Below are 26386 nucleotides of genomic sequence, written 5' to 3'. Positions count from 1 at the left end.
GATTTGAATGCATTGATTATCGCGTAATTTTTAGTTTAATTTGTTTTTTAATATTTCTGTCGGAATGTGCAGCAGGTAAATATATCAGTTGAAACCACACCTGCAACATTAATGACTGCCTGTCTGTAGCATGTTCCTGATTCCAAGCAAAAAAAAAAAAAAAATCCACATAAAAAAAGTTAATCCGAAAGAGGATTATCTTATGGCATGCATGATCAGTACAAAAGAGGCAATATATATGTATATAGTATGTGGATCACACTTTATTTGTTTTTGCAGGGCAGTACTTGTAGTTGTTTTTATATATGCACGGAAGTAAAAGCTAAGGGAAATGCTACCTGCGGGTCGAGTGTGAATCTTCTTTTTATACCACCGAATACGGAGGTATCACGTATAGTGTACTAAAATGGAGAATACATTCAATACAATTGATTGTGTAAAAAATATAGAATCAATTTCCCTCTCCCTCTCCCTCTCCCTCTCCCTCTCTTTGTTCCTCCTCCACTCCCACTTGCCCCCCTCCCGTCTCTATCTCTCTCTCTAGAATGTGCATTCTCTCTCCTATGAAGAACAATCTCCTTCGAAATCCCGACAGGTTTGGGAGGGGGTGGGATGAGACACAAAATTCTCATCTCATCTCATCATTACACATTTTCAAATTCCCATACAAAATATAATAAACAATTCAACTTTTTCAAATCCCAATTTACCTTTTTCAAATCTCAAAATAATAATAATATTAGAACATAATATTTTAAACTCTCAAACAAAATACAACATTCTCATCTCACCCTTCAAACCTACCCACTTCTCCTTCCTTCTCCTCCCATTGTTGCCCCCTCAACCATAATTAGATCTTCAGAGCCCTCAAGGTCGTCGAGAGAGACATTGTGGCCTCTGCTGTTGAATTACTTAGATTTGAACCCCACAAATTTTTAATAAAAAAGTCTGTCATTGCAACAAAAGAAACAGCCTAAAGTGATGTGTGCATGCCTTTGTGGGATATCTGAAATCCTATGAATGTGAACCCCACCCACACATTATCTGAATGCTGAAAGAGATATAGAACAAGGTTATCCTCTTTTAAATATGACTAAACCTGCAGAATGTCAAGAATAATAGCCATGGACATCATAATGCTTAACCTGAATTCAAAAGCACATTCAGAAACTTGGGCATGATTTAAAAATGGACTTACATCTTCATCCCTAATGTTTCTTTGAGGTAAAAGCACTCCTCAGAAAGCATTCACATGCATATGAGTACAACCACAAGAATTACACATTAATAGCCATAACAAGTTTGAAGTGAAACAAAAACCATAAATTAAATTAGTAACAACCCAGATTTTTGTGTGCATATTTTAGCTTAAAACGATATAAATATAGGTTTATCAAAGGGAAAGAGGGGAAAGAAGATGGGAGAGGGGATATGATATGGGTGAGGTCAAAGACAAAGGAAAAGATGGGAGACGAGAAAGAACAGGAGAGAGGAGAAATGAGAGGGCGCGGGGAAGATAAAGACAAAGAGGAAATCTGATACAATAAACTTGCCTACACTATAAGATACATAAATTTCCTACATGGTGAGATTCTATTGGTTGGTATAAAGTGGGGAAGGACACCCGACCGATTCTGAATTTTTCCCAAAAGGTAATTGATTGTGACAAACTCTACAACAATGCCTGCAACAAGAGCTTTGATCATGGAACTACCAGCCGTTTGAAAGAAATGATTGGTTGTCAGATGAAAAGATTGGAGTGCATAAGCGTCATACAATTATTTTGAAAAAGTGTGGTATTTACTATTATTATTAATTATTACTTTGTGGTTTTTTTTTTATTTTTTATGTAGGTTTCGTATTTACTCATTTACTTTGAATCTTACTTCTGATTTCCTAAATTCGCTATTTTCTATCTGACTTCATTTAAATCACAACAAATGCGACTTGTATGGTCAGATTACAGGAACACAAAATACTGTTTTCTTGTTCCCTCTTGGAAAGTATTAATATTGCTTAATACTCTGTTTTCCCTTTTCTTATAAATTTCTGGTTTTCTTCAGTACTTATGTTGTATCTTACTTGTGATTTCCTAAAGAACTAGCTTTTTTTTTACATGGTTTCGGAGCTCTCTCTCGATTAATCAATTGTCGATCCACCATATTTAATGATTATGGATGCATGCTTCTTCTTCTTTTGCTGTCAATCCTACTGAAGATCTTTGAATCCATTGTTCTCACGTCACGATGAAAATCTTGGAGCGTGCTACTCTGGTTTTACAAACTTTTACTGTTAAAAATTTTCTATGCGAGACAGTCATGAGGATGGCAATGAGTACAAAGAACAAAACAAGCATTGTAGATTGATCGATTGCTAAACCATCCAATATTGCAAATCCACTTCACAAACCTTGGATGAGATGCAAAAATATGTTGCTATCTTGGATTTTGAACTTTGTTCCAAAGTAATTACATCGAGTTATGATTTATGAAAGCAACAGTCCAAGTGTTTTCAGCTATTTCTGCACCTACGCACACCCCACATACATAGGATTGAAATTCAGTACACACTTATTTTCACTGAAATTAAACAGTTTGTGGGATGGAACAGATCATGAATTCAAAACCACAGCTAGCCTTCTTTGTACTTGCAGAGCCTTAAAGATTTTAATCGATTTACAGCTGCAAGAATATGTAAAGTTCTTCTTAATGGACTTCAAGGTTTGTTTTTTTTTTTTTTTTCTTCACATTAGAGGACAAATCTTGTTGATTAGATACTTTGCTACCGATCAACAAAAGTCTCTTAACCTGTCTTACAAAAGGAGAAGCAACGAGAAATCATGATGTCCAGTACTATTACTGCTCCAAATTTGGAATCTGTCGCAGCTTTGATTACCAACCCAAATAGTCCAATTCAAGAACTCATGCAAAATCTGCCACAATAATAATAATATGTCAATCGAAAAGACAACCTTATATATATAAATATATATATATATATATATATATGCAGCTAGCCATTATAGTTACAATGCATAAAATGTACAAGGACACTGACGGGTATCCACCAGTAAGTCAAATAGAAACAAGACAAGAGTGAGCACAGTGAATCCAGTGACTGCAACTCCAGTCAATCATGGCAGCATTGAAGTTCCTCAACTCTCAAAACACAGTTGAACAATGTCAGCAACTTGGTATCAGAATAGAAGAGATAATTATGACTTTGCAGGGCATATCTGATGGCCATTAGCATCAAAGAGTTTTGGGTTACATCATTGTGAAGGATTCGTGGGTTCCAAAATGGGGAATATCTAGAATGGCCATAAGAATGAATAGAAATCCTAGGAAGCCTGAAGAGCTTTGTGGACTGAACAGAATGCCTTCTAATAACCCAATCTAGCTAAAAACTAGGAAAAGAAAGAACAGCGAAATATTTGGTTTTATTTTGATGCATTGTTTAATCGTTTACTTGCTTGGCTTTGGATAGTCTGTCTTGAACAATGTGATTTCTGGCCCTTTCGATCTTTGGTCCAGGATATGAGTCGAACCATCTCCCTTTTTTGGAATTATAAAATCTGTGGGGATTCTAATTCACTTGCCATAAGTAGAGTAGTCAAGCTGCTTGAAAAGATATCATAGTATGAGAGGTCATAGATATCAACATTGATAAATTATGTCATTTAGATTCTGTGATCTCTGTGATAAGGATCTTGATCTCTTGCTTACAGCTCTTGGTGGACATTCATTGGCACGTAACAATTTTAATTTGTATACATGAATTTCCTATCTGCACACAAAATAACAGGTTTTCTCCAGTGAGGAAGCTCGATTCTAGAGAGAGTTTCTTGCACTTCAACTAGCTATAGTTCCTTTCACACAAATCATTTTACCATGACAGAAGATAGAGAGTCCTAAAGAACGATTTTTTTTTTTTTGGTATACAATGATAAAACACACCCCAGTTGAAGCTTCTTGCTCTCTAGGCAACATGAGCAGCTTCATTCAGAGCTTCATGTGACCGCCAACTTGTACCTGAAAGAGATCTGCCCGAAGGCAGCTCATTTATAAGTTGATCATCGTTCTCGTTCTCCTCCAATGATCTTCCCATTGTCTCACGTGTGAAAAGCAATGTCACCGCCAATCCCACAAGACAAACTCCGGAAAGTATTATCAATGAGGGAGTCATTCCAATTGCTCGAGGATAACCATGCTCTTTTTTGACATTTGAAGCACCCAAAAATCCAACAGAACCAATAATCGCCCCAGCTTCCCCGCAGCCCCAGAAATTCCATGACAGGTGGATCTAAATCTTGCTGGGAAAAGCTCCGCGGGGACTATAAAGGTCGTTGTGTTTGGTCCGAAATTTGCGAAGAAAAAGGTGAGGCCATAGAGGATCATGAAACCTGCATTTGCGTCGTTCCTCCAGTTTTTCTCATAGGGTATCCCAATTGCTAAATAAACCAATGCCATGCAGAAAAAACCCATTGCTTGGATTCTGACTCTTCCAATGATATCAATGAAATAGACGGTGAACCAGTATCCTGGAATGGTGAGACAGATTGCGACGATTGCTTGGAGTTTTGCAACATTAAAAGCATCTCTATAGGCATTCACATCTTTTTTTCTGGGGAGATAGTGTTCGAAAATCTGAGACTGGAAGAGGTTGCTGCTGTAGAAAACAAAGCCCAGAAGAAAACATGACCAGGAGCAAGCCATTAAATCACAGCTATGGCAACGAAAGAACTGCTTGGAGAAGATCAGGGGATATGGTGGTGGAGTTGGGAGCGGTGGGTTCTCTTCGAAAATCTCATTCATTGAAATTTCCAACACTTTCTCCATGTCCCTGGCTGCTTGAAGCACATTCTGCTCCACCAAAGCTGTATATCTGGGAGATAAACAAATACATAACTGGAAGCGATTACCAATTATCCATTGATTTAACTAATATCCGAGTCTCCATATCCCGACCCCTTTTCAATCTTGAAACAAAAAATGTCAATTGGCAATATATGCAAACGACAGTTTAATTTGATGAACATTGATTCAGCTGCGTGAATTCAACAACAATTATAATAATATCTAAATCATGGTGAGTGATTGCATTATATGTGGAAAATTCATCGTTGACCTGCAAATAGATTTGTCCCGTAGATATTAATCCCTCGCTAATTTCTTTACCATTTTAGTTTGATTTCATTTTTTCACCGATACCTATATATAACCATCCGTGATTTTTGCTAAGATTACTAGTCACCACTTCGAACTATGTTTCTACATTAAACGAAAAAAACTATGTTTCTTATAAACTTTAAAATGGGCTTAACATAAAAATTAAGGTTGTGTTGTTCTTCATTCAGCTCATGATTAATTAGTTTTTTGCCCATTACACTTAATATGAATTTGAAATTTTGAATCCCCTAGAATTCCAACGCGATCTCTCTTTATCTGTCCTTTCCATGGCAGACCACGCAAGTTTATAAAATAATATTTATTATCTCAACATTCTTATTCGTATAACTTAATTACATCCGTTTGTATATAGAAATAATTTCATCTCATCTCATCTCATCTCATCTTATCATTATAAATTTTTTAAATCTCAAAACAATAATAATATTAAAAACTAATATTCTAAAAATATTTTATTCAACTATAATTTCTCACAAATCCAAGTCAGTAACTTATTTAAATTAAGATCTATCTTTAACTATTAAGAAACATCTTTTTTTCTTAAGAATGAAATAAAAGACAACATAAAAATTTTCGAAATTCTTTAATCAATCAATGGAAAAACTGGCTAAAGGTTCATTATCAATATTATTTATTTAATTTTTTTCTAAAATCATCTCATCTAATCTCACAATATTATATTATTCTTTGCTCAAGTTGAATAACTCTCAAACTTTGGTATTTTTAAACTTTGCTAATTTCACTCCTAAAAGTGTGAGATTTTACTGCGTTATGATTATTCTGGCGGGATATGACAGAAATATATATATATATATATAAATAAAGAGAAATGTCTAGATAAAAAAATATTATATATTATTTTATAATTTGATATAATTTGATGGAGCATAAAACTTTATTTGTTATAAGTAAATTTAATGTATTGCATTAAATTATATTATCTTGTATATTTCTAATAATTCTGTTTATAATAACAGTTTGGAGGAAAACAAAAACATAAAATGATATATAAATGACAATTAATTGATTAATTAAAAGTAATGCCAGATAGAAATTTTAAATACATAAATTTTATATAAAAACGTTAATCGATAAAGAATAATATTTTTATATTTTTTAAAATAAAATCTAATTTTCATAAGAATTTACATAATACTTGTCGAGTGGCTTTTTACAAATCATTTCTATTAATTTAGCTGGCAGTTTCAGGCATCGACATAAGCCAGTAAAAAGTAAAAGCAGCGGGAACCGCACCCAGCATTAGTATTATACTCCACGCAATATCGGTGTCTCGCGGCGTCAGATATTCCGGCGATATATTGGATTTACGGTCAAATATGGCACACACTACCATCGTGACCGTCGAAGCGGCCAAAATCCCAAAGCCCTGCATTGAGAACACGACCGCTATGAAAGCTCCACGTGTCTTCTTGTTCGCGAACTCTGACATGATCGTCGCCGACAGGGGATTGTCCCCACCGACCCCCAGCCCCAGAGCGAACCTGAACAGCCCCAGAGTCACCAGCACGCAGCTCTTGCTCGTGCAGAAGGAGAACCTGCATCCGATGGACCTGAGCACCATGAACGTCAACGCGAGCCCGTACACGCGTCGCCTCCCGACTAGGTCGCCGAGCCTACCGAAGACCAATTGCCCGATTGCTGTTCCCAGGAGAGCGATGGCCACCATTTTGGAGGCCACCATGTTCGAGGCCACGGCGGGGGGGGACTCTGTACTCGTTGTCGGACTCGATCTCTTTCTCGTAGTACACCCGTCCGATGAGGTTCATGATCGGAGGGATGCAGAAGATGTCGTAGGAGTCGATGAAGAGGCCCATGCCGGTTATGATGATCGCCTTGAAATGGTACAACTGAGTTCTCGCAGTGTCGAACGCAGACACAACTTCTAACGCCATTGTTGGGGATTTTAGAAAAAAGCTCGACGGGCTTAACTAGACCATCTACATAAGAAGAAAAATGCATCGTGGGTTTGAGGTTGAATCTATATATATATATATATACATCTATATGTATTGTAGGGTTCGCAGAAACAAATTAGCAGAAGATGGAGTCTTGTAGTTTCGGCGATGGCTGACGAAGACCGGACTATTGACTCTCTGTGTCGATGATTCCAAGAAGATGCGGATTGAAAAACCATGTTGCCATATTTAATAATGTTTTGAATTGCAGCTTTGGTGCCAGGCTGAAGAAACAGATCAAACAGAACGCACCGAACCCTTGTTTCCTCCGAATGAAATGAGACGAGGTTTGAAATTTAAATAAAATATTATTATAATATATTTTTTATTTTAAAATTTTAAAAAATTAAATTATTTATTATATTTAAAATTAAAATTTAAAAAAATTATAATAATTATATAAAATGAGATAAGATAAGATAATTTGATATGCGCAATCAAACTGTTACGATATGAATTTTAGAATCTGGGCATTTTTATTTCATTTTATTTTATTTTTATTTTCGTTTGCGTTATTATAATTAGGGGTGATACCAGCATGGTGCGAGGCAGGGGTACCCACCCCATCCGCCCCGCCCCCCGCCTAGGCCACTATATTGTGTTTAAAAAAATATTTTTTTAGACTCAAATTATAATATAATTTAAATAATAAATTAAAATTTATAAATATAAAAAAAACTTAAACTCATTAGAGTTAAATTTTGGATTGATTTGGCCTCCTAGACCAATATTTATATAAGAGGCCAAGGCAATACAATAGTTATTTTTAAGAAATGTGGGACTTAGTAGTAAGTCTCACATTGCTTAAGAATGATTATTATATTACCTTGGCCTCCTATATAAAGGTTGGCCTAGGAGGCTAAGGCAATCCGATGACTTGAATATAATTTTAAGTATTTAATAAATTGTATATATCTATATACAATATATTTATTTTTATATATAAATAAAAAAAATTATATATGTGGAGCGGGGGCGGGGGGTGGGGTCCTAATTCACATAATGAAGTTTTAGAAACCCAGATAATAGGAAATGTTAAAACTGATTATCTCACCACTAGTAAATTCAAATCATGTACACTTAAAAAAGGTTGACTATTAAATAATACTTCCATCTCAAATGTGAAAGAATAAAACATGAAAGACTAAGCTAGATAATATACAAAAGTCATACGCATGTGTCTTTCAAAAAGACTTGAACCATCAAACTTGTTCAACATGCAAAGCTCACACCTTCAAGACTCCATTCACAATTACCACATTTGATATGAAGTAGACATAGGAATCTCCTTTAAGCCTCGAATATGGTCACTAACGACCCAAAGACTCATGTACAAATCTGCTCAGATATGTTTTTACCAAATTTTGACATAAAAATCTATGATTTAAGAAAAAGATTCTAGAAACGAGCCCACATGATCACTTCATTTAAACCAAAAGCCCACAAGTTTATTAGCTAACCAGAAATTTATTCTTACATAAAGAGAATGAGTTCTTTGATACATTTGTCGTGTACCCAACAACTGATAAAGCACTAAATATCATTAGACTAGAACAAACCCACCAAATATCAGGTAGAATAACATAAGCCCATATAAGAATTCTTCAAATTAAACAAAAAAAAAAAGAAAAAGAAAAAAGAAAAATAGTGAGAACCTTGCAAGGCCTGTTCTTGATGACAATAACTCTAAAAATAATCCAACCATGTACATTGAGAGAGAGAAATGTCACCTGTGAGATGGTGGCGGACGATTGGAGTTTGTTTGGTCGGTCGGCGTTGACAGTGGCACAACACGGTGATGAACGAAGTACAAGTTGGGCGAAGGAGGGTAGAGCAGCAACGCAGGAGAGGGGTGATGCGAGGGAGGGGAAAAATTCAAATGGCATTTGGGTGGAGGACATTCAGGTAAAACAAACGTTTTACTTGAAAAAAAAAATGCCATATCACCGGTGTGTGGTGTTGGAGAACTACGAGGCAGATGTATAAACTTACTCTATATATTATTATAGCTCGTATTTCTTGTAGTAGTTGCTTTGCGTCTATATGATGGCCTCGTTTGTTTTTATATATGAGATGAGTTGAGATTAAAATTAAAAGTTGAATAAAATACTATTAGAATTTTTTTATAATATTATTTTTGTTTTAAAATTTGAAAAAATTGAATTGGTTATTTTATTTTGTGTGTGAATCTAAAAAAATTATAATAATTAGATGAAATAAAATAAATTAAAAATAATTATGATGACAAACTTATTGGATGTCGTGGCTTTCCCTTTCTCTCCGATATTTTTCTTAAGCGAGAAAAAAGGGTAGGAATGGCTGGGGGCAATTATTGATGGTCTCTCTAGTTGGATCTAACAACTTGATTAAAATATTATTAAAAATTGAATGCAAATGTTTTTATACTATTATTAATATTATATTATTATTCTTACTATTGTTACTTTTATTCATTGTTAGGTTGAGTATAGTGAAATATTTTTAACTCCCACGTTTTCACTGTCCTCGCGGATATACTGAGGGCTTGTTTGGCAAGTGAGAGTATCTCAAGTATTTTTACTATTATTTTTTATTTTTTTATTATTTTTTACCTACTTTTCTATTATTTATTACTTTTTACTACTATTTAATATTTAATTATTACTTTTTCACTACTATTCACAAACATTCTCAACACTTCTCAATTCTTAATACCCAACATTTTCTTTTAAAACTCTCCTTCCTCTCTAGAAATTAACCAAAAACTGCCGCAGTTATACTCGCGGCAACACTCTCTCCATCATCATGCAGCACCGTCCTCTCACCCATAACAAACCGAGCAACTACACTCTCACGACAATGCACCTCCAATTCCCTCTCCCTCATGATCACGGCAAGAGACTCATACTCACCACCGTGAAACGGCCTCCACATCTATCCACCGAGAGCCACGTCAGTGTAGGACTACACAAGCCTCGCCCACGTTCTCAGTTTTACGATACCGAAATAGAGCAACCCTCAGCCTGATCGACGTCATTATGAAACCCCACCACGGAGGAGCACCTCTCCCTGCCGTGAACCTCATCCAAACAGCAACGTGAAATCCACTACATGTACCATCAACGTGGAACACAAGTCTCTGATGTTCTTGCTCATCAAAACAAAGTAGCAAGCCTCTCACTAACGAGCAGCCCTGCCATAGTCAAGCCTCACCTCAATCCACATCTCACCCAGCAACCGTCGCACGTCCTCTCTCCTCCACCGCATGATGCTCCTTCACGCAAACCTACAATCATCGTCACGCCAACTGCTAGCGGATAGTACAAAGCAAGCCGAGGCCATGCAGCCACCGTGAACCTCCCCACGCACTAGAAGCCAGAGCACCACTTCGCCGCACCAAAAGATCCCCACGCACGGCAGTTCCCGTTAGGGAGCCATGAAGCCGAAGCTCGGTTCGACCACCACCTCGCCGGAAACCATCAAGAAAATAAAGTGTTGCCGGTTCACTCTCCTTTAGCCTTGTGCCGTTGCGCACTACAAGAAAAAGAACCTATTGCGGCGATTTTTATTTTGTTGCAAATAAAATCGCTGCAACAAGTCACATTTTACAGCGAAAAGAAATTCGTCGCGACATTTTAACTGCGACTTATGATTTGAATGGAGTTAGACTAATTTACAATGATTTTTAACTATATTACGGCGATTTGTTTCGCCGCAAAAAAAAAAAAAAAAAAAAAATCTTGCAATGGGCTAAAAATCGTCGCTACTTGGTCTGGGGCGGCAAAACCCACGAAATGTTTTATTCCCCCCCACCCCCCGAATCAGACTCATCTTGTCTTCCTCTCTCGCACGGTTCTCATCTTCCTCTCTCTCTCTCTCTCTTACTCGCTTCGAACCCCAAGGCCTTGACAGTAGACTCTCTCTCTCTCTCTCAACTGTAGATTTCTTGTGGGTTTGGTGCTGTGAGCGTTTGTGGGAGTTCTTGGAGTTCTGAGTTGCCGATCGGTGGTAAAGCCCTTCTCCTTCTCTACTTCTCACGAACACACCCACATTCACTTCAAGTTAATGCCACTCCCATGAAATTTCTGTGAAATAAATTTCACTTGTGCAGTTCGTGGTTTTAGGGATTTTTCCTACGTTTTGTGTGATTTTGGTTTGCTGCTGAGAATCTCTCACAGCGGTAATCTCCCTCCCATTTATCCTCTGCTCATGCAACACTCACTTCATTTTTTCACTCATAGATTCACTCATCATAGATCGTAATTGCTCTTTGTGTTTAGTGCATTTTTCTTTTTTTTAACAATAAGGTTCATGCCTTCAGTTGCTCTACATGTGTTTAACATCTATTTTATATTTCAAATTAGTAAAACTTATAAAAGAAAATATAAAAGAAAGAGAAGTGCTCTTCAGCTTGTGTTTTGTGCATTCTACTAGCCTTTGTGACTGCACACACTACAAACTGAGACTGTTATGTGGTTCTGTTTTAGTGATGTGGCATTTTAGTACAGAAGACAGTTGTGGTTCTTTTTTTGTGCATCTGAGTTGTGAGTCTTTTTAGTGCATCTGTGTTGTGAGTCTGTTTTGTGCATATGAGTTGTGGTTCTGGATTGGTGAAATTGAGTTTCTTTAGGGTTCAAAAGTTGGTGGGGTGGTTGGTTTAAAATTTGGGTCCTGCTGCTACATCTTTTTTCACATATTTTTACCAGCTTTATTTTCCATTTTGTGATCCACCAACATGCAATTTACTTTTTAAAAAAAATTCCAGAAGTTTTCTCCAAGTATTGATAGATTAAACTACTATATATATATATATATATATATATATATATATATATATAAAGCATTCATAGACTATCTGCTATGAGATCTCCATACAAAAAGTTGTTCTGCTTTGTATTTTTTTTAAATACATTTTGCGGATTATAAGTTATATCTAGTCAATCTTTTAGAATAGATAACTTATGTGTTAGTTTTTTGAAATCAGCGTTGCCTTCAAATAGAGGTGAGGATCTGCAGACAAAAGTGCTTGCTCGAGCTCTATGGTCCAAAGGTAAACTAGATACACTAATATATGACAATTGCTTAAATTATTTAGATCCCTATAGTTGTAAAATGAAGGTAAGGCAACATTTGGTTGTGCTTCCTTAAATGTTGCATCAAATTCTTGTGTGCTTACATGGATTTTTCAGTTTGTGAATGCCTTGGGGGGTTTTTCAATTTTTCATATTGTGATGTACGACCTCGCAGTAAGTTTTGAAGATAAGTGGACATTGTTCGAGTGCATTTGGTTGAACCTTATGCTAATACAGAGGCTCTTGATTAAAAATGCGTGCTTGTTGTGAACTTCATCATCTCCATGGCCTGTTAGAGTTGTAATTTGACAATGACTATTAGATAGAAACAGGAAAGAAGAAAAATGAATATACCTTGTTATGTGTGATCAATTCTAGAAAATCCTCATATTATGTCTACAACTATTTCTAATTGGTGGTGGGAAATTTAAACTTAAAAACTATAATCTTGCCATGATTAGGAAAAGAAAATGCCCACACAAAATATAATTCTTAGGCATTGACATAAGTAACTTTGAACCTTTCATTATTCACATTGCCATGCTAGATTTAAACCTTTCAGTAACTTTGACTCTTCACCCATAAATACAGACAGAAAATCAGTAGTTACCTGAAAGCTGAACATGAATTGTCTTGTGTTCTTACTTACTTACACATTTGGGTGAGATTGAAACTTCTCATACATCAATCGAGCCTCATTTGGCTTGTCAACCATTACCACTGTTTAATAATTCTCCTTACATGGGCTATGCCTACTTTCTACCATCAATAAAATTATTATTAATCAATCAAAGAAAAGAATTTATCATTTCAATTCTTATTTTATAGATTATGTTTGTTCAATTATAAGTTGTACTGAAATAACCATAACAAACTTATCAATACACACACACACACACACACACACACACACACACCATAAACAAAAAAAGATCAACATGCTAGTGTTACTATGGTAGTATGTCAGTTACATTTTAAGTGCTGAATACTACAATTTGCAAGGTGAAAGTCTCCCCCATTGTAAAGTGTGAATTGTATACTGGTTTCTCTGAGAAAATGTGTATGTATTTGCAAAGCAAATCCATTTTAGGAGTACCTAGAACTGTTGTATAATTTTTGGGAAATGCCAAATTTTTACATACTAGTACTAGCTCATAGTTGTATAATTTTTTATTTATTTTAATGAATGACTGAGGAACCCTTGCGTTTGGTTTGTGCTTTTTGGTCTAACCTTCTCCATTATCTGTCTCTGCTATTGCTATTCTGCTATGCAGAAGACTGGCTCTTATCATTGTTGCAGTTGTCATGCTCTTTTTGGCATTTCTTGGATTTTGTGAGTCTTTTGTTCTCTTGGACTAAAAGAAGAATATTCTCATCAGATGGCTTATTATAGTCGTGGCTTATTTATTTGTTCTTATATCATTGTTATGGCTACTTGTTACAGTATTTTCCAAATGATTGAGATGAACCTCTGGTATACTTGTGATTGATTTAAACATTAAGCCCTTTTCATGCTCAATTATTAAAAAAATGGTCATTGAAAATTTTGGAATTAGTTATCTTTTACTTGATTAGATTCTATCCTTATTTGGGAGCCTAAAAGATGTGTATACCGTGTGCGATGAAAACATTTTGCATATGGATCTGTTACTAGTTGACTTGTTAATTTGATGATTGCCTGCTCTTATTTTTGATAGTCTTTCTAGTTGATTTTTATGAAAATGTTGGCTTGCTACAGAGGTTTTTGATTAATGGGGTTTACCAAACTCCTGATATATTATATAATATATAATGATAATTGATTTTTCCTGATCTTTGTTCCCTGCCAATCCAGAGTTTCCAGCTCTATTATTTTTTCTTTTATTTTTTTGCTGCTCAAGTGGTTATATTCCTGGTTTGTTAAAAAAAGAATATAAAGCCCGGTTGTGTGTTTCATTGATGTATTTTCCTTCTGTTCTTTTATCTGTATTGATGCAATCTCCTGTTACACACATGCTCGCCCACTGCCTGCCTGCATGCCATGAATAGAGTTCTTTTCTTGAGAAATATATTGGATGCATCTTGGTCATCGATCGTATCTTTGTTCAGAAAGGGTCCAATTTGCATGTTCTTTATCATTGAAATAGTGAATCTATCAATAATTTGGCTTTATTATGTTTGGTTGTTTTCACTTGCAGGTCCATCATTGGAAGGAAAGTGATATGGAGTTAAAGTTGATTTTGGAAATGTATAGACGTGAATTTACTGATTCAAGGTTAGAGAATCTGCACACTTTGTTTTTCCTTGTCCACATTTCTAATGATATTGGTATCTTTACCTTAAAAAAAAACTACTAATTTGATATACTTTGTTAAAGGCCCATTGGGTATTGTCCAAAGTTGTTAAATGCGCCAAGAGGAATCTTTCTACAATCATCACATTTGAATGGATAAATGTGTGTGCTTTTTTGTCGTAATTAAACGTAAATAAACCACCAAATCTCTTAGATGGATAAATGGTGTTCCACAAATTGCAAGATGCTGTTATCTTCTTTTATAACACCTACATAATGTGGTTCTGGTTCTGTAGTGTCAATATGATGCTACAACTAAATTTTGCATAAAAATAAATAAGTTTTGCACATTCAATTCCATTATTTTTAATGGTTGCTCACATGATGTGATATATATTAGTTTGTTTAGTGTTATGATGTCCCTGTTCTTAGAAGTTTATAAGATCTGCAAGGATGTCATGGAAGCCAGAGACTAAGAATATAAGGCTTGGGCCCAAGTTCAAACTTTGAAATCCTCTCTTGATGAGAGCAACTTGGAATTGCGAGTCAAGATTGCAAATGAAGCTGAGGCCATATCCCAACAAAGGCTTGCTACAGCAAAAGCTGAGATTGTTAGGCTGAGGCAGAAATTAGAAGCTTCCAAAAGGTTTGATTTACTTTGACAGAACATGTTGAAAAATTTTATTTTAACCTGATGCTACTGTTGATCTGAGATGATTTTTAATGTTTATTTTCAATTCAAGTGGCTTCTATGAATCTGCTTGAGTGCGCAGACAGCTGCAATTGTACTAAGCTTAAGAAGTTGTTGATTGGTTTGTTGGTTTTTCTGGGAAGCTCTACCTATTAGTTGGTTTTTCCCTTTCAACTTCATTTAGGGATGTATGGGATGGTGCACTGGTTGGGTATCGATATATTGTCAATTGGAAAGGCTTGGAATGTAGCTTTGTTGTGAAGAATACCATGAGCTGATATTAGAATGTTAAGGTTGTTGATCTTTTAGGGATCAAACTTAACCTTCAATTTCAAAGATCTCAAATATAGCCCTTTGATTGGATGATTATATCAAGCATATTTTTCGTATACTTTTTGGGGACTAGATTCAGGAGTTTTCCCATTCTCTTGTTGAGTTTAGTTCTCCTGTATATTTCTAAGTTTACTAAGCCTGGTTGGTATTCTGTGTGAAGACTTAATGAATTTTTTTTTTATCATTTAGCATCATAATGATCTATGGTGCTTTATATTAACCTGCAGGCTGATATTGAAGCATTAGGTGGTGATTGTTTAAACTCGATAATGGCGTAAAAGTTCTTACCAAGTGTATTGTTTACATCTTTGATTAGGAATACCTCTAGGATAAGTGATGTTCTAAAATCCAAAAATGAAGAAAATGGGGCTTACTTATATGAAATTGAGGCTAGTTTTCTGTTTTTTTTTTTCACTTATCAAAAAAAAATTATGTTATCTAATGTGGTGTTCAACAAGGCCATTAACAATCATGAAATTGATATAATTATTGTTCTGATTTTTCTTCAGTCAATTGGACAAGCATATGATGATATGTAGAATTCATCATATGCAGAATCAAAACCAACATCTTTTGCAGCAAATTACTGAGAGATGACTATAACATTAAGGTAATTGTCTGTCCTACCATTAGCTGCCTAGCATCATGCTTAAATAGAGGAGCAGAACTTAGTACTTATTTGAATGATAGTAGTGTGCTCGAATCTGTTATAACATTACGTGTGGCTTAATTATTGAATGAATGTCCTTAATTTATTGAATTATGCAGAAAATGGTGCCCTATAGATTTGTTGATGGGAATATTAGTTGTTCACCAAAGTAGATAATCAAAGTTCCATTTTTTTCCTTTATGCTTCCAGTTTCTAAGTTAATATATGTCAATGCAGGGTGTTGGGTAAGTACCCTCTAGAAAAGGAGCTGCCTCTCAATACAAAGATCTTCTTTCATTTTGCTTCCCTAGAGGCTTGGAGGTTGGATGTATGCTTAGTGGATCATATGTTGAATGATCATTGTGTGCACCCTAAGCCACATGGAGTTATTAAGCTGGCTTTTATACCATTTGTCATGAGTTGAGGATGTGTTTAGCTATATTTGTGAAATCTCTCAAAAGAATTAGTTGCAATGAGAGCTTTTTGTGCTAGCTTCATATTTGGAGAATGACTTATAGCTATATTTTCAGTTTTTTAATATGATAACTGATGTATGCAGACTGGGTAAGAAACAGACTTTGTCCTAGTTTCATGCACAGGATTAGGAATAGAACCTACCAGAAGGGAGCAAGTTCTTAAAGCTAAGAGGGTTAGCTCATTCTTTTCTTTTGTTTCTTTTGCTACTTTAACATATTCCTTTAATTTTTATCTTTGTTCACATGATTTCCCTAGGTTGGAGAAGAGTCATTGGTTTTTAGATTATTTGTAAGTCTAGTTTTGTGTTTCCCATTTGTGTAATTTTTTTTTTTTTTTGCAAGAACATATAATTTGGATGTATATTATATTTTTTCTCTTTTTGTGCTTTTTTTTTTAATTTTCTGAATAATATTTTCCGGCGAGTAAAATTCCTCGAAAATAATTTTTCATCGCATAAATACATTTTCGGCGATATAATGTCGCCGGAAAATATTATTTGCGGCGAAAAGTATCCGCTGGAAATAAATAATCGCATTGATAATTAAAAATCGTTACAAAAAATAATGAGCTATTTGCGGCGCTTTTTTAACATTTTGCGACGAATTATATTGCCGGAAATGACTTTTTACAACGATTTTGATGGTAAACAGAAAGGTTATTTCTGTCAATTTTTTAGACAATTGCGACGAAGAAAATCGCTACAAATAGTAGTTTTTGCGACAATTTTTTCTAGTCACTGAAATTTGTCAAAAATGGCATTTTTATTTATTCAAAAATGCAGCAAATTAAACATCGCCGCAAATGATGAAATGTAGCGATTATTGAGAGTATTTGCGACGATTTTAAGCGATGAAAAAGACCTAATTTCTTGTAGTGGTGGTAAGCCCACGCCAAGGTCCCCTTACTCATCCCTTTACCCCAGCGCTACCTCTATTAACCACACAAAACAACTTCTCTCTCTCTTTCCTCAAAGATCCTCCACCCCACATGTGGGAAGCCCAGTAGCGCCGCCATGGTTCTTGCCTTGGCCACCGTCCCCGTCGCATGCCTCAATAAGGATATGTCGCTCAGCCTTTGTTCCTTCAAGATACTTGCTTTGTTTTTAGAAAAATTGTAGACTATCAAACGGAGCAGTCGGTTACAAGAGAAGGGTAGGTTTTTCTAAGGTAATTACAATGATGCCCTTAGTTAATTGCCAAACAGAATACGTTTCTTTTGAAAGAATACTTTATGTTGATTTGTGGTTTTTACGTGGGCCTTGTATTTTAGGTTGGGATTGATTCTATCAGCCTGTGATTTACATGGGCCTTTATCGTTGGGCTGGGCTTGGTCTTTAATTGAAATTGTGTTTTAAGTTGGGTTTATGTTAGGTGAATTTTTTACAAATAAGAAGAGATAAAATGAAATGAGTTGAGATAAAAATTTAAAATTTGATAAAATATTGTTATAATATATTTTTTAATATTATTTTTATTTTAAGATTAAAAAAATTTTAATTGTTTATTTTATCTTGTGTGAGAATTTATGAAAGTTGTAATTATTAAATGAGGTGAGACGAGAATGGTTGAGAAAACTGCACGGGACCGAGGTTTACTTTGCAGGGGTGAGTCCGAAGGGCCCTGCCTTGGAGAAGTTCCCCGACATATTTAAAAAAAAAAAAAAAAAAGGAAAGAAAGAATGGTTATGAAAACAAATGAGGCGTTAAATGTGTATTTTACCTTGAGCTAGATTATATTTTTAGAAAAACTTCATTATATTATGTTTTACATGAGCTTGGTTTTAATTAAATAAATATAGTTTCCCATAAACTTAGTTTTACCTAAAATACATAAGTGGTTTAAAATATGTTATTAAGTATTAAATCATGATTAAACTATAGTAATAGTCTTCAAGAATTTTAATATAAATCTATTTTATGAACTAAATATTTAGTCAGCTATTTTATAATTTTAGATAACAATATATATTTAACAATATTTGAAAGATTAGATATTATATTAGTATTTAAATTTCAGTAATAAATAGTAAGTGTTTAATTTTATTTTGAACGCTTTAATCTGATTAAGTCTATTTTATTAAACAAAATTCTGCTATTTACTTTGATAGATTTTGTTATAATTATGTTACTAAATTGTGAAGTGAAAATGAAGAAATATGTTAAGGATCTTTAAATGATATTAGTGTTTATTAGATTTCTTGTAAAATCGAATAATTATGTTAATTATAAGAAAGTAAACCTATTTAAGAATTGAGGCTTTCACAACGTATTTTACTAGAATTTAAAATAGTCAAAATATTGTACTAAATTATGATATGATTTAAATAATTTAAAATGTCATCATTCATTTATTTTCGTGTTAAACAGAATATTTATTAGATTATTTTATACGATATGAATTTAATTAAGTAGGATATTAGGACACATTTTCTTAGATAGATTTAGTGACGTTTAAATACTTCGTATAGGCCGTGACGAGTTACGAAGTGAGATTCAGAAAGCATCGCAGCGAGGTAAGTAATTTGATCACAAATTAGGATCATCATATGTTAGCTTAGATAAATTATTATTACAGCCAATTCTTGATAGCCATTTTTACATACCACGTATGTCACGATTTATGCAAACATGTCATCCAGCATAGCACACGATCATGTCATTCTGCATCTTATTTAGATTCATAAATTATAATTATAGATATATTATGTCATGAATCTCATGTGCATAAGATACGTAAGCTTTTTATGATCAAATTATGTAAGCTTTCTTATGATCAAGTGTAAGATAATATAAGTTTTATATGATGACCAATTAAATGCATGGTACTTGTATTTAAACATAAATTTTGTCCGTTTGAACAGACATTTTATTTTCAGAAATTATATCCGTTCGAACATGGTTTTGCATATTAATGTTGTTCGATTGTTCGAATGGTCGTACGAACTGTATTTCTTAGTTGTCGTTCGAATGGGTCTGTTTTTGTTCAAATGAATTTATAAATGGTTATTTACTGTTCGAACTGGTTATTTACCGTTCAAACAGTATTAATCATACATAACAGAATTTAATTAATAATATCATTCTAATATTACACAAATTGTAATTCAAATATCAATTGTTCAAATATTTTAGAATATCATAATATAAAGACAATTAAAGAAAAAATAAATTTTAAGATTGTGGTGGTGGCATAGAATTTTAGGACATCATTGACTGGAATTGTTCAAACATTTTTTAGTTATTCAACTGCAGCCTCTCTTCTAATCTCGCCTCTAAATTCGTTGCTTGATCTAATCGGGTCAGCAACTCTTTTTCCTTGGACATCAATCGTTTTATCTCAAGTGTTGCTTCCTTCAATTCCTTAGTCTTGTTGTCATTCAATCTGGCTCGAGATGATGATGATGATGTTGATGATGGCTTTACACAACGTCCTAGGCCCCTTAAATATGATGTTGATGATGATCCAACATGCCGACTATATAACATTTTTCAGAATGCTTAATTTGATTGTTAGGTATAACATCGATCCAACAAAACACAAGACTGTTTTCGGGATCGATCGAGCCAGATTTTTGTTGCGAATAGCACGAGGGGACCCCATTGATCTGTCATTGTATTTCTTCCTCCACATTCGATCGGAGTCACACTATTCCAGTTGAGGTAGTTTACCATTTGCACTGCTGATATCTAACATTCTACTCCGATCGGGGGTTACAATGTCGGGGACTGAGCAGAGGTCACCACAGATGGGACCCCTAACAAGATCACATTCAGCAAGAGTAAGGGGCACTTGCGAAAGATTGCACCAGAACAACCTAGTGGCACACAAACCGATCCAACTTCTAGTTGTAATGTCGGTGTTGAGAGACAGCCTCTTAAAGCTACTTTTGATCAAGTACGAGCTCTATTTATGGAGTTCGTTAAGCCCATCATAGAGAAATTTAGGGATCTTGATGAACGCATTAAAATGTTACAAGAGGATTTTGATCTAGTTAACAAGTAGATAGTTTTAGTTATTAGTTTATTTTTTTATGTTGTATTGAACATTATATATTTGAGATGTAATTAATGTATGGTTTTTTTTTCGTGTTTGCTACCTTATTTATTTTTTTCATTTTACTTACCGTTCGTGATAATATAAAAAATGACACTATCTTTAAAGTTATATTTATATAAATGTAACATAAAACAAATCACTATCAAATTTTGAAATCATAATATATAATATCAAATTTTAACTCACCGTAAATCATAATATATAATATTTTTATACTTTGAAAATGATAAAAAATTAATAGAAAAAATATTTATTACTGTAATAGAAAAAATATACGCACAAATCAATTATGAGAAACAATTTTTACATAATTTCCAACTAAATTAGTCGTTTGAATGAATAAATATGGTGTTTGAACTAGTTCGAACGATATTTTTTTTGTTCAAACGGTAAAGCAACCTTGCCGCCACATTTTCCCACCAAATCTAGTCCGTTCGAATAAATAAATTAAAGTTCTAATGGTTATAAACTTTTCCCTGGAAAAATAAATTAATTTCCCGTCAAGATTATTATTCAAACAGATTATATACTATTCGAACATACATTAATTCCCTGTTCGAATCTATTTTTTTCCATCCGAACGGTTTTGCTTTTTTGAGACGATTTTATTCGTTCCAAAATATCTTGTTTAAATGGATATTTATCTGTTCGAAGGAATTTAAAAACTCAGACATTTTTTTAGACGAAATGTAACAATAATTACTTTTAGGGAAGAAATTTCATTTGTCCCAAATAAATTTCGTCCCTAAAAATTAAATTTCTTGTAGTGTAGAATACTATTAGCGGTTCCCCTTGTGGCCATAGGATCTGGGGCCGATGCAGAACTTCACATTTAAGGTTAAGTGTGTTGGTCAGTGAGATAAGTATGATAAGTCAAATAATTTATGATAAGTCATGCATGCCATGAGCATATGTATAAATGATCATGATTTTAAGTTTTTAGCATGAATTTTTTGATGAAAAATTCTACGTTTATTATGTTTACGTTGTAATTAATTTCTTATTGAATTTTTGAATCATTTTAATTTTATTTTATATTTTAGGAGAAATCATGATATCCCATACAATTATGCTCTAAATTTGGAATCAGTTGCAGCTTTGATTACCATTCCAAATAGTCCAATTCAGGAACTCATGCAAAATCTCTCTCTCTCTCTCTCTCTCTCTCTCTCTCTCTCTCTCTCTCTCTCTCTATATATATATATATATATATATATATATATACCATCCCAAATAATCCAGTCAGTAACTGTAGCACCAGTCAATCATGGCAGCATTGTAGCTCCTCAACTCTCAAACACGGTTGAACAATGTCAATGTTGATGTCATGTTTCGCGGGCTTGGGCAAATCCACACCCCTGGTGCCGCGATGTGAATTATTTGGAGCCTCCGGCAGTCTTCTGGTGTGGCTGTACGGTGGCGTTTTGTACATCCATGACAGTGAATGGAAAATAAGTGCTGTGAAAGTAAAAATAGATGATACCAAGATTTACGTGGTTCGACAATATGTCTACGTCCACGGGGGTTTGGGGAGAAAAGTATCCAATATAATATATCAGTTTACAATCACTCACGGATCCTCATATCTCACAGTATATAGAAGGTTAAAGCTCTTCTTGTTGTGGGCGATGTCTTCCTTGAGGGATTGCTTGAAGAAGAAGATCTTATTAAAGGAGAGCTCGGTCCCTTTGAGAAGTAGAAGTCGTTCATTAGTCTATCTCTTTTCATCTGGCTGTATGCTTTATATATATATATATATCCATTTGTTGTGTGTGTCAGCTTCCTTCTTTGGCCTACTTTCTTTCTGGCATGCTCTGAAACTCCCTGCCTTGATATGACTTGTCCTATTGGCATGTTTGACTTGCTCTCCTTGATCTCTTCTTATCTCCCTCTGACATTCATAGCCCCTATATCTCTCTTGTCCGCTTCTTTTGTCCCTAGTGATATCTTGATGGGCTGGGCCCAATTTATAGACTAGTGGATTTTTCTCCTCCACATTCGGCAACTTGGTATCAGAATAGAAGAGATAATTATGACTTTGCAGGGCATATCTGATGGCCCTTAGCATCAAAGAGTTTGGGTTACATCATTTTGAAGGATTCGTGGGGTCTAAAATGAGGAATCTAAAATGGCCATATAAGAGTGAATAGAAATCCTTGGAAGCCTGGAGAGCTTTGGGGACTGAACAGAATGCCTTCTAATAACCCAATCTGGCTAAAAACTAGTAAAAGAAGGAACAGCGAAAGACTTGATTTTATTTTGATGCATTATTTAATCGTTTACTTATTGGGCTTTGGATAGTCTGTCTTGAACAATATAAGTCAAACCATCTCTCTTTTTTAGAATTATAAAATCTGTGTGGATTTTAATTCACTTGCTATAAATAGAGTAGTCAGGCTGCAGGAAAGATATCATAGTATGAGAGCTCATATATATCAACATTGATAAATTGTATCATTTAGATTAATCTGTGATCATATGTGATAAGGATCTTGATCTCTTGCGCGCTTACATCTCTTGGTGGACATTCATTGGCACATAACAGTTCTAAAATTATTCAATGACTATTGGTTTCACAAACGTACGAAGTGATTTCATTGGCCGAGGAACTCCAGATGGTATACATGAATTTCCTGTCTGCACACAAAACAACAGGTTTTCTCCAGTCAGGAAGCTCGATTCTAAAGAGAGTTTCTAGCACTTCAGCTAGCTATAGCTCCTTTCACACAAATCATTTTACCATGACAGATGATAGAGAGTCCTAACGAACGTTTTTTTTTTTTTTACTTTTTGGCGTACAATGATAAAACACACACCCCAGTTAAAGCTTCTTGCTCTCTAGGCAACATGAGTAGCTTCGTTCAGAGCTTCATGTGACCGAAAACTTGTACCCGAATGAGATCTGCCCAAAGGCATCTCATTTATAAGATCATCATCGTTCTCGTTCTCCTCTAATGATCTTCCCATTGTCTCACGTGTGGAAAGCAATGTCACCACCAATCCCACAAGACAAACTCCGGAAAGTATTATCAATGAGGGAGTCATTCCAATTGCTCGAGGATAACCATGCTCTTTTTGGTCATGTGAAGCCCACAAAAATCCAACAGAACCAATAATCGCCCCCAGCTTCCCTGCAGCCCCAGAAATTCCACGACAGGTGGATCTAAATCTTGCTGGGAAAAGCTCCGCGGGGACTATAAAGGTAGTTGTGTTTGGTCCGAAATTTGCGAAGAAAAAGGTGAGGCCATAGAGGATCATGAAACCTGCATTTGCGTCGTTCCTCCAGTGTTTCTCATAGGGTATCCCAATTGCTAAATAAACCAATGCCATGCAGAAAAAACCCATTGCATGGATTCTGACTCTTCCAATGATATCAATGAAATAGACGGTGAACCAGTATCCTGGAATGGTGGAACAGATTGCGATGATTGCTTGGAGTTTTGCAACATCAAAAGCATCTCTATAGGCATTAACATCTTTCTTTCTGGGGAGATGGTGTTCGTATATCTGAGACTGGAAGAGGTTGCTGCTGTAGAAAACAATGTCCAGAAGAAACCATGACAAGGAGCAAGCCATTAAATCACGGCCATGGCGACGAAAGAATTGCTTGGAGAAGAGGGGATATGGTGGTGGAGTTGGGAGCGGTGGGTTCTCTTCGAAAATCTCATTCATTGAAATTTCCAACACTTTCTCCATGTCCCTGGCTGCTTGATGCACATTCTGCTCCACCAAAGCTGTATATCTGGGAGATAAACAAATACATAACTGGAAGAGATTACCAATTATCCATTGATTTAAATAATATCTGAGTCTCCATATCCCGACCCCTTTTCAATCTTGAAGCAAAACATGTCAAACAGGTCACGAGCCGTTGAACATTTCTCTTCTTATAACTTATTGTACTTTGCTCAAGTTGAATAACTCTCAAACTTTGGCATTTTTAAACTTTGCTAATTCTACTGCTAAAATTGTGAGATTTTAGTGCGTTATGATTATTCTGGGATATGAGAGAAATATATATATATATAAAGAGGAATGTTCTGATAAAAAAAAATTATATATTATCTTATAAATTGGCATAATTCTGTTGATAATAACAGTTTGGACGAAAACAAAAACATAAAATGAAATATAAATGACAACTAATTAATTAATTAATTAATTGATGTACCTGGCAGTTACAGGCATGGACATACTCCAGTAAAAAGTAAAAGCAGCGGGAACCGCACCCAGCATCAGTATTATCCTCCATGCAATATCGGCGTCTCGCGGCGTTCGATCTTCCGGCAATATATTGGATGCACGGTCAAATATGGCACACACCACTATCATGACCGTCGAAGCGGCCAAAATCCCAAATCCCTGCATTGAGAACACGGCCGCTATGAAGCTCCACGTGTCTTCTTGTTCGCGAACTCCGACATGATGGTCGCCGACAGGGGATAGTCCCCACCGATCCCCAGCCCCAGAGCGAACCTGAACAGCCCCAGACTAACCAGCACGCAGCTCTTCGTCGTGCAGAAGGAGAACCCGCATCCGATGGAGCTGAGCACCATGATCGTCAACTCGAGCCCGTACACGCGGCGCCTCCCGACTAGGTCGCCGAGCCTACCGAAGACCAGTTGCCCGATTGCTGTTCCCAGAAGAGCGATGGCCACCATGGTCGAGGCCACGGCGGGGGGGACCCTGTACTTCTCGACGTCGGACTCGACCTCGTTCTCGTAGTGCACCCGTCCGATGTGGTTCATGATCAGAGGGATGCAGAAGAGGTCCAAGGAGTCGGTGAAGAGGCCCATGCCGGCTATGATGATCGCCTTGAAATGGTACAACTGAGTTCTCGCAGTGTCGAGCGCAGACAGAACTTTTAACGCCATTGTTGGAGATTTTAACAAAAAAGCTCAACGGGCTTAACTAGACTGTCTACATATATAAGAAGAAAAATGCATCGTCGGTTTGGAGTTGAATCTATATATATATATATATATATATATATACACATCTATATGGATTATTGACTCTCTGTGTCGATGATTCCATGAAGATGCGGATCGAAAAACCATGTTGCCATATTTAATAATGTTTTTTTTTTCTAATAATGTTTAAGTCGGGCTACTCTGCTCAATTTTACCGTTTATTGCTTTTCAAAATTCTTTTTAATTTTTTTTATTTACATTTTTGAATAGATTTAAATATTTTTAAAAAATTAAAAAATAAATCAATACATTTAAATATTTAAAAAATTAAATATTCATAATGTTTAATGAATATTTAATAATGTTTTGAATCGTAGTTTTGGTGCCAGGGGCAGAAGAAACAGATCAAACTGCGCGCACCGAACCCATGTTTCCTCTTTATTGTTATGATATGAATTTCAGAATTTGGGTTTTGAGGGTATATTTTTAATTTTTTATTTCATTTTATTTTCGTTTGCGTTGTTAACTTGTTATAATCCTGAAAAACCTTTAAATTTTAATTTTTTCTGATAAAAATTTTGGAGACCAATTAGTCATGTCTTTTAGAATCAAATGGCGTTATGATCGATTTTGTACTGCATCATACGAAATAACAGAAAATGGTAGCAATCATTTTCAAAGTACAGATATGACGTCCTTTTTTTGTATTATAAGATAGCATTTGGTCAATTTTTTTTAATAATAAGTTGATAAGATTTATATTAAATAGAAAATTGTGAC

General features: G+C 35.1%; 1 protein-coding gene, 3 long non-coding RNA genes and 1 pseudogene across 4 annotated transcripts; 3 read left to right on the top strand and 2 right to left on the bottom strand.

The window, feature by feature from the left end:
* Nucleotides 1-3978: 3978 nt before the first annotated feature.
* On the bottom strand, nt 3979-7102 carry LOC121260245 (annotated as a pseudogene).
* A 3903-nt stretch (nt 7103-11005) lies between these two features.
* On the top strand, nt 11006-12901 carry LOC121260043. Its single transcript, XR_005939674.1, has 3 exons — nt 11006-11152; nt 11256-11324; nt 12129-12901. It is a non-coding gene; the product is annotated as an uncharacterized LOC121260043 (long non-coding RNA).
* A 1492-nt stretch (nt 12902-14393) lies between these two features.
* Nucleotides 14394-15118, top strand: LOC121260042. Its single transcript, XR_005939673.1, has 2 exons — nt 14394-14470; nt 14921-15118. It is a non-coding gene; the product is annotated as an uncharacterized LOC121260042 (long non-coding RNA).
* A 1607-nt stretch (nt 15119-16725) lies between these two features.
* LOC121260045 lies at nt 16726-16950 on the top strand. Its single transcript, XR_005939676.1, has 2 exons — nt 16726-16810; nt 16894-16950. It is a non-coding gene; the product is annotated as an uncharacterized LOC121260045 (long non-coding RNA).
* Nucleotides 16951-23267: 6317 nt separating this feature from the next.
* LOC121259977 (probable inorganic phosphate transporter 1-8) lies at nt 23268-25605 on the bottom strand. Its single transcript, XM_041161819.1, is given in 3 exon segments — nt 23268-24435; nt 24865-25084; nt 25087-25605. Coding segments are annotated over 3 exon segments (1605 nt in total). The 5' UTR covers nt 25568-25605; the 3' UTR covers nt 23268-23531.
* Nucleotides 25606-26386: the final 781 nt, after the last annotated feature.

This window comes from Juglans microcarpa x Juglans regia, chromosome 4D (genome assembly GCF_004785595.1).
Source record: "Juglans microcarpa x Juglans regia isolate MS1-56 chromosome 4D, Jm3101_v1.0, whole genome shotgun sequence".
Taxonomy (NCBI): Eukaryota; Viridiplantae; Streptophyta; class Magnoliopsida; order Fagales; family Juglandaceae; genus Juglans; species Juglans microcarpa x Juglans regia.
The sequence above is the reverse complement of the archived record's forward strand: the minus strand, read 5'-3'. Positions and strand labels throughout refer to the sequence as shown.